The 18,082-nt window shown below is 50.6% G+C and overlaps 2 protein-coding genes and 1 non-coding gene across 3 annotated transcripts in view; 2 read left to right on the top strand and 1 right to left on the bottom strand.

Annotated features, from left to right (window-relative positions):
• Window positions 1–618: 618 nt before the first annotated feature.
• Window positions 619–18,082, bottom strand: part of rhogb (ras homolog family member Gb) — a 30,241-nt gene continuing 12,777 nt past the window's right edge. Inside the window, exon 2 of the mRNA XM_080197754.1 lies at window positions 619–1,484. Coding sequence (XP_080053880.1) covers window positions 871–1,446 — 576 coding nt within the window. The 5' untranslated portion in view covers window positions 1,447–1,484 and the 3' untranslated portion in view covers window positions 619–870. The remainder of the gene's footprint in view (window positions 1,485–18,082) is intronic.
• Window positions 5,889–6,082, top strand: LOC145349605 (U2 spliceosomal RNA). The gene has a single exon (XR_013888117.1). It is a non-coding gene; the product is annotated as a U2 spliceosomal RNA (small nuclear RNA).
• LOC145349322 (interferon-inducible GTPase 5-like) overlaps window positions 11,475–18,082 on the top strand; it is a 59,000-nt gene continuing 52,392 nt past the window's right edge. The window contains exon 1 of the mRNA XM_080197821.1: window positions 11,475–11,566. Coding sequence (XP_080053947.1) covers window positions 11,475–11,566 — 92 coding nt within the window. The remainder of the gene's footprint in view (window positions 11,567–18,082) is intronic.

The following is an 18,082-nucleotide window of genomic DNA, read 5'->3' on the forward strand; positions in this document are numbered from 1 at the left end:
TCCACAGATGCTGCCAGACCTGCCGGGATTTTCCAGCACTGCCATGCCTTCATTATGGCTCAAGGTGTTCCCCATAATGCAACGTGGAGACGTGGACAATCCCTTATCAACATCTTATTCCAGGAGAAGGAATGTCGAGAATGTCCGGCTGGGATGAACTCTGGGGAGGGATACACACACGGTTAATCAGCTGGGCAAAGTGAGGGGGGGAACAGTGAGCCGGCTGGAATGGTGCCAGCGATAAGGACCCCTTCCCACATTCATCACAGCTGTGGGCTCTTTTCAGATGATTCCTGGATGTTTCATGAGGGAAGGAGGGAGAGAGGGAAGGAGGGAGAGAGGGAAGGAGGGAGAGCGGGAAGGAGGGAGAGCGGGAAGGAGGGAGAGCGGGAAGGAGGGAGAGCGGGAAGGAGGGAGAGCGGGAAGGAGGGAGAGAGGGAAGGAGGGAGAGAGGGAAGGAGGGAGAGAGGGAAGGAGGGAGAGCGGGAAGGAGGGAGAGCGGGAAGGAGGGAGAGCGGGAAGGAGGGAGAGAGGGAAGGAGGGAGAGCGGGAAGGAGGGAGAGCGGGAAGGAGGGAGAGCGGGAAGGAGGGAGAGCGGGAAGGAGGGAGAGCGGGAAGGAGGGAGAGCGGGAAGGAGGGAGAGCGGGAAGGAGGGAGGAATAGGTAGGGTGAAGAATGGGAACCAGTCCAATTGGAGACCTCAATCTGGTCTTTCTCAAACTGGATGAAGCGGATTTCTTCCTGTGGAACATTGGTGATTATCCAGAGGCTGGAGCGAGATTATAAACATCCCGACTGTGTGGTAAATCAAGGTGGGAGTGGGTAGGGGAGTGTGAGACATGGTGGGGGGGCGGTGGAGGGAAACTTTCCTCACAAGAGCACACAACCCTTTTTGCTTTTGACCGGAGCCGGGTTAATGACAGCTCTCACTGCCTCGGCAAACACCTCTTTAATTCCTTCCTGGTTGAGTGCTGAGCACTCCATGTACTTCACAGCCTGGATCTGCTTGGCCAACCCATTGCCCTGGTGCTGAGAGATGGGCGACTGGCTCTGCTCCTTCAACTTCTTGATAGTTTCCGGGTCGTTCCGCAGGTCCTTCTTGGTGCCCACCAAGAGCATGGGCACATCTGGGCAGTGGTGGGTCACTTCAGGGTGCCACTTGTGACGGACATTCTCGTACGAGGGAGGACTGGCTATGGAGAAGCAGATGATGAAGACATTGGTCTGGGGATAGGACAAAGTCCTGAGTCTATCGTACTCCTCCTGACCAGCAGTGTCCCAAAGGTTCAGACTAACTGTCCGAGTGTCCACCGTGATCTGCGCGCTGTAGTTGTCGAAGACAGTTGGGATGTACTCTTTGGGAAAGGCGTTGGTGGTATAACAGATCAAAAGACAGGTCTTTCCAACGGCGCCATCTCCCACCACCACACACTTAATGCTCTGCATCCCTGGGCCACGGTTATCAGCTTCTCACCGTCAGCAACCTGCAGAGTCACCAGGAAGGAAAACATCGGCAATTAAACAAACCATTTCCACCCTCCCCCAATCTCTCACACACCCAACTCTGCTAGACTCAAACTTTAGACAATGACATCTCCAAAGCCAGATCAGAGGATGAAACATTCATTTATCCAACGCTGATGTTAAGAGTGGTATTGCAATGACATTACTGCACTTGTAATTCAGAGGCCCAAGAGAGACAGTGGTTCAAATCATACAGGGCAAGAGGCCATTCGGCCCATCGAGTCAGCACCGACCACAATCCCACACAGACCCTATTCCCATAACCCCACACATTTACCCTCTTAGTACTCCTGACACTAAGCGGCAATTTAGCACGGCCAATCAGCCTGGCCCGCACATTTTTGGGCTGTGGGAGGAAACCGGAGCACCCGGAGGAAACCCACGCAGACACAGGGAGGATGTGCAAACTCCACACAGACAGTGACCCAACGCAGAATTGAAAGCAGGTTCCTGACACAGTGAGGCAGCAGTGCTAACCGCTGTGCTGCCCCAGTACACTGGCACTGCAGTGAAGGTACGGGACTCGTTCAGCCTTTTCAACATTGCACTGCCCCTGATATTCATGAGAGTCTGAAAGTCAAGGCTTCAAATTCAATCCAGAGAATTGCAAGCATAAAATCTGGGATTGTAATCCCCCTGAACCGCTGAGCGAGCGCCGCATCGCCAGAGGGTCAGCGCCGAGGGAGCGCCGCACCGCCAGAGGGTCAGTGCCGAGGGAGCGCCGCACCGCCAGAGGGTCAGTGCCGAGGGAGCGCCGCACCGCCAGAGGGTCAGTGCCGAGGGAGCGCCGCACCGCCAGAGGGTCAGTGCCGAGGGAGCGCCGCACCGCCAGAGGGTCAGCGCTGAGCGAGCGCCGCACCGCCAGAGGGTCAGCGCCGAGGGAGTGCCGCACCACCAGAGGGTCAGCGCTGAGCGAGCGCCGCACCGCCAGAGGGTCAGCGCTGAGCGAGCGCCGCACCGCCAGAGGGTCAGCGCTGAGCGAGCGCTGCACCGCCAGAGGGTCAGTGCTGAGGGAGTGCCGCACTGCCAGAGGGTCAGTGCCGAGCGAGCGCTGCACCGCCAGAGGGCTGTCTTTGCTATGAGACGCTTTGAGAAAGTGAGGGGGCATGGGATCCAAGGGGACATTGTTCTGTGGATCCAGAACTGGCTTGCCCACAGAAGGCAGAGAGTGGTTATAGATGGGTTATATTCTGCAGGGAGGTCGGTCACCAGTGGAGTGCCCCAGGGATCTGTTCTGGGACCCTTACTCTGTGATTTTTTTATAAATGACCTGGATGAGGAAGTGGAGGGGTGGGTTGGTAAGTTTGCTGATGACACAAAGGTTGGAAGTGTTGTGGATAGTCTGGAGGGATGTCAGAAGTTGCAGCGAGGCATTGATAGGATGCAAAACTGGGCGGAGAAGTGGCAGATGGAGTTCAACCCGGATAAGTGTGAAATGGTTCATTTTGGCAGGTCAAATAGGATGACAGAATATAATATCAATGGTAGGACTCTTGGCAGTGTGGAAAATCAGAAGGATCTTGGGGTTTGAGTTCATAGGACGCTCAAAGCAGCTGCACAAGTTGAAGCTGTGGTTAAGAAGGCGTATGGTGTACTGACCTTCATCAATCGAGGAATTGAGTTTAGGAGTCGAGAGATAATGTTGCAGCTTTATAGGACCCTGGTCAGACCCCACTTGGAATACTGTGCTCAGTTCTGATCGCCTCATTACAGGAAGGATGTGGAAGCCATAGAAAGAGTGCAGAGGAGATTTACAAGGATGTTGCCTGGATTGGGGAGCATGTTTTATGAGGATAGGTTGAGGGAGCTCAGCCTTTTCTCCTTGGAGAGACGAAGGATGAGGGGGTGACCTGGTGGAGGTGTATAAGATGTTGAGATCGAGTGGATAGTCAGAGGCTTTTTCCCAGGGCTGAAATGGTTGCCACAAGAGGACACAGGTTTAAGGTGCTGGGGAGTAGATACAGAGGAGATGTCAGGGGTAAGTTTTTCACTCAGGGGGTGGTGAGTGTGTGGAATGGGCTGTCAGCAATGGTGGTGGGGGAGGATTCGATAGGGTCTTTTAAGAGACTTTTAGATGAGTACATGGAACTTAGTAAGATAGAGGGTTATAGGTAAACCTAGTAATCTCTAAGGTAGGGACATGTTCGGCACAACTTTGTGGGCCGAAGGGCCTGTATTGTGCTGTAGATTTTCTATGTCTCAGGTGGATGTAGAGGATGGTACGGCTACCACCTTGAAGCAGAGCAGAATGTCCCCCCAGTGTCTTGGTGAACACGTGACCCACAGTCACCAACACTGAAACAGTCTATCAGCACGCTCGGATGGTGGTTTGTGGGATCTTGCTCTACACACATTGGCTGTGAAGTGGTTTGGGAAGCTGGAGGTTGCTATAGAAACACCAGCTGTTACTTCCTCCCCACTCAGTACCTCACAGGTTAACAACTGTGAGACTCTGGTCTGATTGAATTCAATAATAACACGTTAATTAACCATCGCGTCAAGGGAATGGGAGGGCCCAGTTCATCCAGACAATCTGATAAGGGGAGTGTGGAGGAAGTGACTGTTTAGACAGTTTGCCTGGTGCTTTTGCCCGTGGATGCAGCCAGTGAAGGGTGGGTTTACACAGGGCTGACATCACTACACTCCAATGACCTCCTACCTCTGGACTTTGCCCCCACCCAGGTTGGGAAGCGAGCCAATGGGTGCTGGATGTCAATGCTTCGTTCAAACAGGCCAAGTTTCCCTTCAGTCAAAACCTCAACTGTTCAAACACAACCCCTCCCTCTGTGAACCCCAGCCCCCACACACTCCAGCGCTCCCTACTCGAATTCACTAATTGGGGGGGTTACTCCCGGAGACAGAGGCAGCAGCAGCAATAAGAGCAGGTTCGTGCCCCAGAATAGTGAGAGTGGAGAATCATTAACCAAGGCAGCAGGCCTTGGGTTTAACTCCTGCCACGCACAGGGCCAGACTGAGCAAGGTCAGCTTCAGGGCTCAATGCTGGCTCAGTGAGGCTGGATTACAGGTGGATGGGAGTTATACTGAAATTATTCAAAGCTCCACACGGACCTCCATCCAGAGTGACTTCAGTTTGAGCCTCGGAGCTCAGGACAGAGATACCAGTCTTTTGGGTGGGGCGGTGGTGGTCGTTATACAGGGGGTCACCAGAGAGTAAATAATCTCGGAGGCTATTTCCCAGGGCTGAAATGGTCGCTACGAGAGGACACAGATTTAAGGTGCTGGGGAGCAGGTACAGAGGAGATGCCAGGGGTAAGTTTTTCACTCAGAGGGTGGTGAGTGAGTGGAATCGGCTGCTGTCGGTGGTGGTGGTGAACTCACTGGGGTCTTTTAAGAGACTTCTGGATGAGTATATGGGATCTAATGGGATTGAGGGTTATAGATAGGCCTGGTAGGTAGGGATATGATCGACACAACTTGTGGGCCGAAGGGCCTGTTTGTGCTGTAGTTTTTCTATGTTCTAATGTGGACCAGTCACACACGCTGGGCCTTGTGTTCCCTTCAGTTTAGAAGGTCGAGGGCTGATCCATTTAAGATGATTAAAGGATTTGCTCAGGTTGAGACAGAGGAACTATTTCCTCTGGTTTGGGGGGGTAGAACAGTCCAGAACAGGGTTGGGGGGGGTACAAACGTTTAAATGGGAACTTGGCCATTCAGGGACAGGTATCAGGACGTCAAACGAAGGGGAGTGGAAATCTGGATCTCTCTCCCGAGTTGTAGATCCACTGAAATGTTTAACATTAATTGGCTTTTTGGATAATCAAGGGGTTTGGAGCAAAAGGTGGGTAATTAGAGTTAAAAAGAAATTTGTATGATTCACCAGCATTTACTGCCCATCTCTAATTGCCCCTGGAGGTGATGGTGGTGAGCTGCCTCTTGAACCTGCCACAGTTTCATGTGGTGTAGGTGCATCCACAGCGCTGTTAGGGAACTAACCCAAATGTTTCTCCAAGGGACTGACATTTGCTGGGCAGGTTCCCACGGTAACGCAAGGCCAACCTTCAGACACAAACTCTGACAGTCAGTGAGCAATAGCAGAATGAGACACACACAACACAAAACTTTGATGCAGTATCTCACTAAGGTTGTTTTTTTACAGTTCTCCCTGGATGTGTTGGTTTGGTTAGTGACAGGTAGCCCACACTGCCTGAAATCCCAAACACCTTCAGTGTCCCAAAAAATCGGTTTCTTTCCTTTGAGTTGCACTTAATCTCCAAGCACCCAGTGCTGGCCGGGGGGGTGGGGGGGGTGGCGCTGGGCAGGTGGGGGGTGCAGTCTATCCCTCTGCCGGGTGCCTTCCACCCCCAGAGACATTCGGGCCCCATGGGGACCGCGATGTTTTATTGACCCCATTAATGATGGATATAAACAAACAATTAAAAAGATTTGTTCTCGTCAGTTTAATGTCTGATAGGTCCCCTATCTGGGGGGCCAAATCTTAAGAGGATTTTTGGGACAGGGTGGTGGGAAAGGGGGCTCGCTCCTTCCAGCCCACGTGTCAGCCTAGTCTCACGATGCCTCCAGGAGCAGCGCAGCCAGCCCCTCTTTGCTGCATTCAAAATGGCAAAGATTAGTGGGAAATTAGAGGATTACAAAAAGCCACAAGAAATGTTATAAAGAAAAGTAAGACGGATTATGAGATTAAACCAGCTCAGAATATAAAAACAGATGGGGCAAGTTTCTATAAAACGAAAAAGAGTGGCTAAGGTAAACATTGGTCTTTTAGAGGACGAGGAGGAGGATGTAATAACTGGAAATGAGAAAATGGCTGAGGCATTGAACAGGTATCTTGTGTCGGTCTTCACAGTGGAAGATACAAATAACATGGCAAAAATTGATGACAGGACGGTTATGGCAGGTGAGGACCGAGAAACTATCATTATCACAAAAGAGGTAGTGTTGGGCAGGTTAATTGGGCTAAAGGTAGACAAGTCTCCAGGTCCTGATGGAATGTATCCCAGGGTACTAAAAGAGATGGCGGGAGAAATAGCAAATGCACTAGTGGTAATTTACCAAAATTCACTGGACTCTGGGGTGGTTCCTGCAGATTGGAAAACAGCAAACGTGACACCACTGTTTAAAAAAGGAGGTAGACAAAAGGCAGGTAACTATAGGCCGGTTAGCTTAACTTCTGTAGTGGGGAAAATGCTTGAATCTATCATCAAGGAAAAAGTAGCGAGATAGCTGGATATAAATTGTCCCATTGGTAAGACGCAGCATGGGTTCATGAAGGGCAGGTCATGTTTGACTAATTTGGTGGAATTCTTTGAGGACATTACATGTGCAGTGGACAATGGGGAACCTGTGGATGTGGTGTATCTGGATTTCCAGAAGACATTTGACAAGGTGCCGCACCAAAGACTGCTGCACAAGATAAAGGTGCACGGTATTACGGGTAATGTATTAGTGTGGATAGAGGATTGGTTAACTAACAGAAAGCAAAGAGTGGGGGTAAATGGGTGTTTTTCTGGTTGGGGATCAGTGAGTAGTGATGTGCCTCAGGGATCAGTGTTGGGACCGCAATTGTTTACGATTTACATAAATGATTTGGAGTTGGGGACCAAGTGTTGTGTGTCAAAATTCACAGATGACACTAAGATGGGTGGAAGAGCAAAGTGTGCAGAGATGCTGAAAGTCTGCAAAGGGATATAGATAGTCTAAGTGAGTGGGTGAGGGTCTGGCAGATGGAGTATAATGTTGGTAAATGTGAGGTCATCCATTTTGGTAGGAATAACAGCAAAATGGACTATTATTTAAATGGTAAAAAATTGCAGCATGCTGCTGTGCAGAGGGACCTGGGTGTCCTTGTGCAGGAATCTCAAGGAGTTGGTTTGCAAGTGCAGCAGGTAATTAAGAAGGCAAATAGAATTTTGTCCTTCATTGCTCGAGGGATGGAGTTTAAAAACAGCGAGGTTATGCTGCAGCTGTATAAGGTGCTGGTGAGGCCACACCTGGAGTACTGGGTACAGTTTCGGTCTCCTTACTTGAGAAAGGATATACTGGCACTGGAGGGGGTGCCGAGGAGATTCACTAGGTTGATTCTGGAGTTGAGAGGGTTGGTTTATGAGGAGAGCCTGAGTAGACTGGGGCTATACTCATTGGAATTCAGAAGAATGAGGGGAGATCTTATAGAAACATATAAGATTACGAAGGGAATCGATAAGATAGAAACAGGGAAGCTGCCCCTTATTTTGAGGCTACGCCCCTAAAACTAGAACTAGGGGGCATGGCCTCAAAATAAGGGGAAGCAGATTTAGGACTGAGTTGAGGAGGAATTTCTTCACACAAAGGGTTGTGAATCTGTGGAATTTCCTGCCCAGTGAATCAGTTGAAGCTCCCTCATTGAATGTTTTTAAGGCAAAGATAGATAAATGTTTGAACAGTAAAGGAATTAAGGATTATGGTGAGAGGGCGGGTAAGTGGAGCTGAGTCCACAAAAAGATCTACCATGATCTTATTGAATGGCGGGGCAGGCTCGAGGGGCTGAATGGCCGACTCCTGCTCCTAGTTCTTCTGTTCTAATGATGTTTTACATTTCCGCTGAGGTTCTGTTTACTTTGATGTAACATCCTTCTAAAGGGCTGCCTTTCAGTTTCCCCTCGATTTGATGATTTAGTTCATTTGGTTAAACCCAGAAGCAGCACATCCTGCAGTTCAACATGGCCCAGAATCTCTCTCTGCCTTAAAGCCCAGACTGAAGCAGCTCTCCCTGATAGTGATCACCTGTCTGTGCAGGGCCACCCTCCCCCCACCCCCCGCCCCGCTCCCCCTCCCCCCTGCTACCCCTCCTCCCCCTCCCCCTGCTACCCCTCCTCCTCCCCCCACAACCCGTCCTCCCCCTCCCTGCTACCCCCCCGCTCCCCCTCCCACTCCCCCCCACTCCCCCTCCCCCCCGCTCCCCCTCCCACTCCCCCTCCCCCTCCCCCTCCCCCCCCGCTCCCCCTCCCCCCACTCCCCCCCCCCACCCCCGCTCCCCCTCCACTCCCCCTCCTCGTGGCTGAAATAAAGCAGCTAAAGGCTGCAGACTTCTTGTCTGTAACCTGAATACCAGCACAACAAGAATATTGCATTTATATAGCGCTTTTCCAAGGTGCTTTAGTCAGCTTGAAATCAGATACTGGTCTTATACCGAGCCACATAAAGTGATACCAGGTCAGGTATCGCAAAACTCGCTCTAAGGAGCTGATTTTAAGGAGCTGATTTTAAGGAGCTGATTTTAAGGAGCTGATTTTAAGGAGCTGATTTTAAGGAGCTGATTTTAAGGAGCTGATTTTAAGGAGCTGATTTTAAGGAGGAAGGTGGAGAGGTTCAGGGAGCTCCAGAGCTCAGGGCAAGTGAAGGTACAGCAGCCAATGGTAAAGCAACTGATATTCAGATGGTGACAAGGTCAGAATGAGAGCAGTGTACAGATCTCAGGAGGAGTGAGGGGCTGGAGGGGCTACAGAGTGAGGGAGGAGTGAGGGGGCTGGAGGGGCTACAGAGAGAGGGAGGAGTGAGGGGGCTGGAGGGGCTACAGAGTGAGGGAGGAGTGAGGGGGCTGGAGGGGCTACAGAGAGAGGGAGGAGTGAGGGGGCTGGAGGGGTTACAGAGTGAGGGAGGAGTGAGGGGGCTGGAGGGGTTACAGAGTGAGGGAGGAGTGAGGGGGCTGGAGGGGCTACAGAGAGAGGGAGGAGTGAGGGGGCTGGAGGGGTTACAGAGTGAGGGAGGAGTGAGGGGGCTGGAGGGGCTACAGAGAGAGGGAGGAGTGAGGGGGCTGGAGGGGTTACAGAGTGAGGGAGGAGTGAGGGGGCTGGAGGGGTTACAGAGTGAGGGAGGAGTGAGGGGGCTGGAGGGGCTACAGAGAGAGGGAGGAGTGAGGGGGCTGGAGGGGCTACAGAGTGAGGGAGGAGTGAGGGGGCTGGAGGGGTTACAGAGTGAGGGAGGAGTGAGGGGGCTGGAGGGGCTACAGAGAGAGGGAGGAGTGAGGGGGCTGGAGGGGCTACAGAGTGAGGGAGGAGTGAGGGGGCTGGAGGGGTTACAGAGTGAGGGAGGAGTGAGGGGGCTGGAGGGGCTACAGAGTGAGGGAGGAGTGAGGGGGCTGGAGGGGCTACAGAGTGAGGGAGGAGTGAGGGGGCTTGAGGGGCTACAGAGTGAGGGAGGAGTGAGGGGGCTGGAGGGGCTACAGAGTGAGGGAGGAGTGAGGGGGCTGGAGGGGCTACAGAGTGAGGGAGGAGTGAGGGGGCTGGAGGGGCTACAGAGTGAGGGAGGAGTGAGGGGGCCGGAGGGGCTACAGAGAGAGGGAGGAGTGAGGGGGCTGGAGGGGCTACAGAGAGAGGGAGGAGTGAGGGGGCTGGAGGGGCTACAGAGTGAGGGAGGAGTGAGGGGGCTGGAGGGGCTACAGAGTGAGGGAGGAGTGAGGGGGCTGGAGGGGCTACAGATCTCGGGAGGAGTGAGGGGGCTGGAGGAGGTTACAGAGTGAGGGAGGAGTGAGGGGGCTGGAGGAGGTTACAGAGTGAGGGAGGAGTGAGGGGGCTGGAGGAGGTTACAGAGTGAGGGAGGAGTGAGGGGGCTGGAGGAGGTTACAGAGTGAGGGAGGAGTGAGGGGGCTGGAGGAGGTTACAGAGTGAGGGAGGAGTGAGGGGGCTGGAGGGGTTACAGAGTGAGGGAGGAGTGAGGGGGCTGGAGGGGTTACAGAGTGAGGGAGGAGTGAGGGGGCTGGAGGGGTTACAGAGTGAGGGAGGAGTGAGGGGGCTGGAGGGGTTACAGAGTGAGGGAGGAGTGAGGGGGCTGGAGGGGTTACAGAGTGAGGGAGGAGTGTGGGGGCTGGAGGAGGTTACAGAGTGAGGGAGGAGTGAGGGGGCTGGAGGGGTTACAGAGTGAGGGAGGAGTGTGGGGGCTGGAGGAGGTTACAGAGTGAGGGAGGAGTGAGGGGGCTGGAGGGGTTACAGAGTGAGGGAGGAGTGTGGGGGCTGGAGGAGATTACAGAGAGAGGGAGGAGTGAGGGGGCTGGAGGAGGTTACAGAGAGAGGGAGGGGTGAGGGGGCTGGAGGGGTTACAGAGTGAGGGAGAAGTGAGGGGGCTGGAGGGGTTACAGAGTGAGGGAGGTGTGAGGGGGCTGGAGGGGTTACAGAGTGAGGGAGGAGTGTGGGGGCTGGAGGAGGTTACAGAGTGAGGGAGGAGTGAGGGGGCTGGAGGGGTTACAGAGTGAGGGAGGAGTGTGGGGGCTGGAGGAGGTTACAGAGTGAGGGAGGAGTGAGGGGGCTGGAGGGGTTACAGAGTGAGGGAGGTGTGAGGGGGCTGGAGGGGTTACAGAGTGAGGGAGGAGTGAGGGGGCTGGAGGAGGTTACAGAGTGAGGGAGGTGTGAGGGGGCTGGAGGGGTTACAGAGTGAGGGAGGAGTGAGGGGGCTGGAGGAGGTTACAGAGTGAGGGAGGTGTGAGGGGGCTGGAGGGGTTACAGAGTGAGGGAGGAGTGTGGGGGCTGGAGGAGGCTACAGAGTGAGGGAGGAGTGAGGGGGCTGGAGGAGGTTACAGAGTGAGGGAGGTGTGAGGGGGCTGGAGGGGTTACAGAGTGAGGGAGGAGTGAGGGGGCTGGAGGGGTTACAGAGTGAGGGAGGAATGAGGGGGCTGGAGGGGTTACAGAGTGAGGGAGGAGTGTGGGGGCTGGAGGAGGCTACAGAGTGAGGGAGGAGTGAGGGGGCTGGAGGAGGTTACAGAGTGAGGGAGGTGTGAGGGGGCTGGAGGGGTTACAGAGTGAGGGAGGAGTGTGGGGGCTGGAGGAGGCTACAGAGTGAGGGAGGAGTGAGGGGGCTGGAGGAGGTTACAGAGTGAGGGAGGAGTGAGGGGGCTGGAGGGGTTACAGAGTGAGGGAGGAATGAGGGGGCTGGAGGGGTTACAGAGTGAGGGAGGAATGAGGGGGCTGGAGGAGATTACAGAGTGAGGGAGGAGTAAATCCATGGAGGGATTTGAAATGGACGATGAGAATTTGAACCTGGTGATGTTAGTGACGGGAGAGGCAGCGTGGAACAGTGACACAGAGGGTGAATGGTGAGTGGGACTCGCCGGGAGTTCAGACACAGGCAGAGTTTTGAGTGAGGTGAATAGATGGAGAGCAGTGAGGAGGAGAGTGAAACCAGGATTGAGAAAGTCTGTTCCCTTCATTAAATCAAACAGATTGTACATTCTTTCTTCAAATCTGCACAGAGGCTTGTGTTCATTCCTCTCTGAGCTTTCACAATGAGCTCTATCCTCAGACAGGACAATGAATCGCCACAGATCCCAAAGATCCTTCATAAACCCCAGGCACTGAAAATCCAAGTTGGATTTAGTCTAAACTCCAGCCTCATTCTATTCTCCTCTGAACTCTGCTCTTCCTTGCCTCTTGTGATCTTAATAAAGATTTCAAATTTTTAGATGGATTTAAAATTCCACTCAGTACTTTAGAATAGATAACAGAATTTTTTTCTGTATTTGTCCATGGGAATCGCTGACCGGACCAGCACTTACTGCCCATCCCACCGAGCGTCGCACTCGGCCAGTTCAGAGGGCAGTTACGAGCCAACCATTGCTGTGGCTCTGGATTCACAAGTAGGCCAGACCGGATAAGGATGGCAGATTTCCTTGTGGGAATCTGGTCTCAAACCCACACCATGCGCCTGGCGGTGCTGCTGGATCCCAACATCAGGAGGGACAGCAATGGCTGACTCTGGTTCCTGCCACGCTCTGTACCTCACAGCCACTCTCGTAATCTCATTCCAAAACAGCTTCAGAAATGACTTCAGGGGAAAGACCCACTCACTCATTCAAAAAAGTGTCGTGTCGGTTAAGCGAGGGGAAAACCCAGCTCACTGAATGGAACAGGCTGTGCCGTGAATGAGTTCGGGCAGAGTTACACAGGAACAAGAAGAGACCATTCAGCTCCTCTGACCTGTTCTACCGTCTAATTAGATTGGAATCTTAACTCCATATACCCAATTTGACCGCTAATGCGCTAACCAGTGGGAATCTATTAAGCAGGATTGACAACAGCTAAAGAGAGTTTCAAGTCAAAGATCCTTTTGCATTTCAATGAAAGGTCACGGATCTGAGAGATTAAAGGTTGAAGTTTGTTTATTAGTCACAAGTAGACTTACATTAACACTGCAGTGGAGTGACTGTGAAATTCCTGCAGTTGCCACACTCTAGCACCTGTTCGGGTACACTGAGGGAGAATTTAGCACGGCCAATGCACCCTAACCTGCACATCTTTTCGACTGTGGGTGGAAACTGAAGCACCCGGAGAAAACCCACACAGACACGGGGAGAATGTGCAAACTCGACACAGACAGTGAGCCAAGCCAGGAATCGAACCTGGGTCCCTGACGCTGTGGGGCAGCAGTGCTAACCACCGTGTTTCTCTCCAGAGGTGCTGCCAGACCTGCTGAGTTTATCCAGAATTTTCTGCTTTTGTTTCAGATTTCCAGCACCTGCAGTATTTTGCTTTTGTGAAAATCTATTAATCTCCATTCCCAAATTTCCAATCAGATTCCCAGCCGGGATAATGTTTTGGAGGGAGAAGGTTCTGGATTTCCACTGCCCTTGAGGAAGTGCTTCCCTCTGGCCTCAATTTTAAGGTTCTGTCCCCTTTCCGGACTCCACCGTCATCCCCCCCACCCCCACAATCAGAGCCCTGTCAGATCCTCCAATCATCTCAGGGACTGAGACTCCCTCTGACTGAGGGGGTGCCGCACTGTCAGAGGGTCAGTGCTGAGGGAGTGCCGCACTGTCAGAGGGTCAGTACTGAGGGAGTGCCGCACTGTCAGAGGGTCAGTGCTGAGGGAGTGCCGCACTGTCAGAGGGTCAGTGCTGAGGGAGTGCCGCACTGTCAGAGGGTCAGTACTGAGGGAGTGCCGCACTGTCAGAGGGTCAGTACTGAGGGAGTGCCGCACTGTCAGTGGGTCAGTGCCGCACTGTCAGAGGGTCAGTACTGAGGGAGTGCCGCACTGTCAGAGGGTCTGTCTTTCCAATGAGATGAAGCGGAGGGCTTCTCTGCTGCTTCAGGTGGATGTTAAAGATCCTGTGTCCACTATTTTAAAGCAGGGGTTATGGAGTTGGTGTTCTGGCCAATATTTATCCTGCATATCAACACTGCTAATATTAAAGGTTATCTGGTCATTATCAGATTGTCATTTGTGGGATCTTACTGTGTGCTGAGTGGCTGCCCGGTTACAGTGTCCGTGCTGTTCCAGCAACTTCACTGGCTGAGCCATCTCGATGTACAGATGGAAATATCTCTCTCTCAGATTGATCATGTTCCTAATTTGAGCTTTTGCCCACTTTACATGTGAACACAGCTTCCCAAACCACCAGGAACAAACAGAACAAATCTTTGTTCCTTGTGGTTTGATTTGGGTTAGAGCTTTGTTACTGATGCCAAACCCAAGAGTAAAGTGTTTGAGAGATGCTGACTCTCTGAGCGGTGAGAATGTGAAAGTGGTTATTGCAGGGAGTGGTCAGAGCCGGGAGTGGATACATTTCAGGAGGAGTAGAACATCCAACCTCAAACTCCTTCCCAATTCAACAGCATCATGGCAGCACCAACTCCCACTGCCCAACTCCCCTCAATCCCCCAGACAGCAAAACTCTCTATCCCAGCCTGAAAGAATGAACCCTCTGACACAGAGAGAATTCCAAAGATTCACAACCCTCTGAGTGAAGAAATTTCTCCTCTCCTCAGTCCTAAATGATCAAATGGTATTAAGATTGGTGGCATAGTGGACAGTGAAGAAAGTTATCTCCAATTGCAACAGGATCTTGATTAATTGGGCCAGTGGGCTGACAAATGGCAGATGGGAGTTTAATTTAGATAAATACGAGGTGATGCATTTTGGTAGATTAAACCAGAGCAGGACTTAATTCATGGGAGGGTGTTAGGGAGAGTTACAGAACAAAGAGATGAGGGGTACTTGTTCATAGCTCCTTGAAAGTGGAGTCACAGGTGGACAGAGTGGTGAAGAAGGCATTCGGCATGCTTGGTTTCATCGTCAGAACATTGAATACAGGAATTGGGACATCTTGTTGAAGTTGTACAAGACATTGGTAAGGCCACACTTGGAATACTGTGAGCAATTCTGGTTACCCTATTATAGAAAGGATATTATTAAACTAGAAAGAGTGCAGAAAAGATTTACTAGGACGCTCCTGGGACTTGATGGATTGAGTTATAAGGAGAGGATGGATAGACTGGGACTTTTTTCTCTGGAGCGTAGGAGGCTGAGGGGTGACCTTATAGAGGTCTATAAAATAATGAGGGGCACAGATCAGCTAAATAGTCAATATCTTTTCCCAAAGGTAGGGGAGTCTAAAACTAGAGGGCAGAGGTTTAAGGTGAGAGGGGAGAGATACAAAAGGGTCCAGAGGGACAATTTTTTCACACAGAGGGTGGTGAGTGTCTGGAACAAGCTGCCAGAGGTAGTAGTAGAGGCGGGGACAATTTTGTCTTTTAAAAAGCATTTAGACAGTTACATGGGTACGATGGGTATAGAGGGATATGGACCAAATGCAGGCGATTGTGATTAGTTTAGTAGATTAAAAATAGGGTGGCATGAATAAGTTGGGCTGAAGGGCCAGGCTGTAAACCTCTATGACTCCGACTCTAATTGCTTGCTGTATCTGAACGCTAACTTTGTGTTCCTTGCACAAATACACCCAAGTCTCTCCGAAGTGCAACATTTACAAGTTTCAGGCCTGCATTACTTTACTATCCTTCCAAAGTGAATAACTTCATACTTCCTCACATTATACTCCATCTGCCACATTGCCACCTACTTACTTAAACTATATCTTTTTAGCCTGTGTCCTCCCCACTGCTTACATTCCCACCTAACATTGTATCGTCAGCAAACTTAGACACATTGACTTCAGAGAGACTGGGAGTATTGATATAAATTGTAAATAGTTGAGGCCGCAGTATTGATCCTTGTGGCACTTCACTATACACTGCCTGCTAACATTCACTCCTATCCTCTGCTTCCTGTCCATTAATCAATCCTCTATCCATGTTAATACATCACTCCCACTCCACCAGCTCCATTTTACCAATTAACCTTTTGGAAATCCAGGTAAACTGTATTTACTGCTTCCCCTTTATTGATACTTGTTACATCCACAATACATTTACCATCCATTGACTCTGTCTACACTTCCTGCTGCCTCGGCAAAGCAGCCAGCATAATTAAGGACCTCATGCACCCTGGACATTCTCTCTTGCACTTTCTTCCTTTGGGAAAAGAATACTAAAGTCTGAAGTCAGATCCTAATCAACTCAAGAACAGCTTCTTCCCTGCTGCTGTCAGACTTTTGAATGGACTTACCTTGCATTAAGTTGATCTTTCTCTACATCCTAGCTACGACTGTAACACTAAATTCTGCACCCTCTCCTTTCCTTCACTATGAACAGTATGTTTTGTCTCTATAGCGCACAAGAAACAATACTTTTCACTGTATGTTAGTACATGTGACAATAATAAATCAAATCAAAAAAAGTCTTTTTTTTTAAACAATGCACTTAGTAAAAAGCTTCCTTACAATAGATTCCAGTACTTTTCCAATTAACTGAAGTCTGATTAACTGGCCTGGAGTTCCCTTCTCCTTTCCTGAATAGTGTTTACATTTGCTAACTTCCAATCCACTGGGACCATTTAGAATCTCAGTACTTCTTAGAAAATCATGACAACAGCCACTATCTCCAGAACGATCTCTTTCACAACCCGAGGGTGGAACCAACAGGTCCCAGAGATTCTTCAGATTTTAGTCCCTAAAACTCCTCCAATATTTTGTCTCTGCTAATATTGATCCCCCCAATCTCCTCACTCTTCTTAGCCCCCAGGTTATTGCCTATTCCTGAGATGGAACTCGTGTCTTCTCCTGTGAAGACAGGCACCAAGTATTGGTTCAATACCTCTGCCATTTCCTCACTCCCTGGGGTTATCTCTCTTTTTATAGGCAGAATGTTTACTTCAGCTGCTCTTTTTTTAATAAAATTAGATTTTAAGAGTGTTTATAAGTTTAAGTTCCTGGCTTGTTTACTCAATGTTCTGTTTGTTCTTGCAAGTTTCCACCCTGGACATTCTATGCAACATTTCAAGCCTTTTCTTTTAGAACATAAGAAATAGGAGCAGGAGTCGGCCATCTAGCCCTTCGAGCCTGCCCCGCCATTCAATAAGATCATGGCTGATCTGAAGTGGATCAGTTCCACTTTCCAGCTTTCTCCTCATAACCCTTAATTCCCCTGTCTGTCAAAAACCTATCTACCCGTGACTTAAAAATATTTAGCGAGGCAGCCTCCACCACTTCAACGGGCAGAGAATTCCAGAGATTCACCACCCTTTGAGTGAAGAAGTTCCTCCTCAACTCTGATCTGAACTGCCCCCCCACCTTATCTTGAGGCTGTGCCCTCTAGTCCTGCTGTCCTTTCTGAGCAGGAAGAATCTCTCTATCTCTACCCTATCCATCCCCTTCGTTATCTTATACGTCTCTATAAGATCCCCCCTCATCTCCGAGTACAGACCCAGTCTATTCAATCTCTCCTGATAGGCCAACCCCCTCATCTCTGGTATCAGCCTAGTGAACCCTCCTCTGCACTCCCTCCAAGGCCAAAATAGCCTTCCGTAAGTGCGGTGACCAAAACTGCACACAGTACTCCAGCTGCAGCCTCACCAGTGCCCTGTACAGTTGCAGCAAGACCTCCCTGCTTTTATATTCTATCCCCCTCGCTATAAAGGCCAGCATCCCATTCGCCTTCTTGATCACCTGCTGCACCTGCAGACTGGGTTTTTGCGACTCATGCACAAGGACCCCAAGGTCCCTCTGCACCGTAGCATGCTGCAGCTTTTCATCCTTTAAATAATAATCCCTCCTACTATTATTTCTGCCAAAGTGGATAACCTCACATTTGCATTACATTGTACTCCATCTGCCAGATCCTCGCCCACTCACTCAGCCTATCTAGATCCCTCTGCGGACTTTCCACACCCTCCACGCAATTTGCTTTTCCACTCATCTTCGCGTCATCAGCAAATTTCGTCACCCTACACTCAGCCCCCTCCTCCAGATCATCTATATAAATGGTAAATAGTTGAGGCCCCAGCACCGATCACTGCGGCACTCCACTAGTCACCAACCCCAACCAGAATAGCACCCATTGACACCAACTCTCTGCTTCCTATTAGACAACCAATCCTCTATCCACGCTAACACCTTACCCCAACTCTGTGTACCCTAACCTTTTGCAACATTAATCTTTTAATCTAATCCGTAACTTCCTTAGAAACCACGGATGGATCTTTCTCATAGATTTTATTATTTTTAATGGAATGGATTTTTGTTGAATGTTTTGATTTGCTCCATATTTACCCAGTGAACCTCAGCCAGTTCCCCCTCGTATCTATGTAATCGGTTATAAGTTTAAGGTTCTGGTTTATGACCCATGAATGTTTCTTTTAAACTTACTATGGAATTTAAATGATATTATGATCACTATTTCCCACTGGATCTTTTACTATGAGACTATCAACCCTGCCACAC

Source organism: Carcharhinus amblyrhynchos, chromosome 10 (assembly GCF_965287045.1).
Source record: "Carcharhinus amblyrhynchos chromosome 10, sCarAmb.v2.hapA, whole genome shotgun sequence".
Classification (NCBI taxonomy): Eukaryota; Metazoa; Chordata; class Chondrichthyes; order Carcharhiniformes; family Carcharhinidae; genus Carcharhinus; species Carcharhinus amblyrhynchos.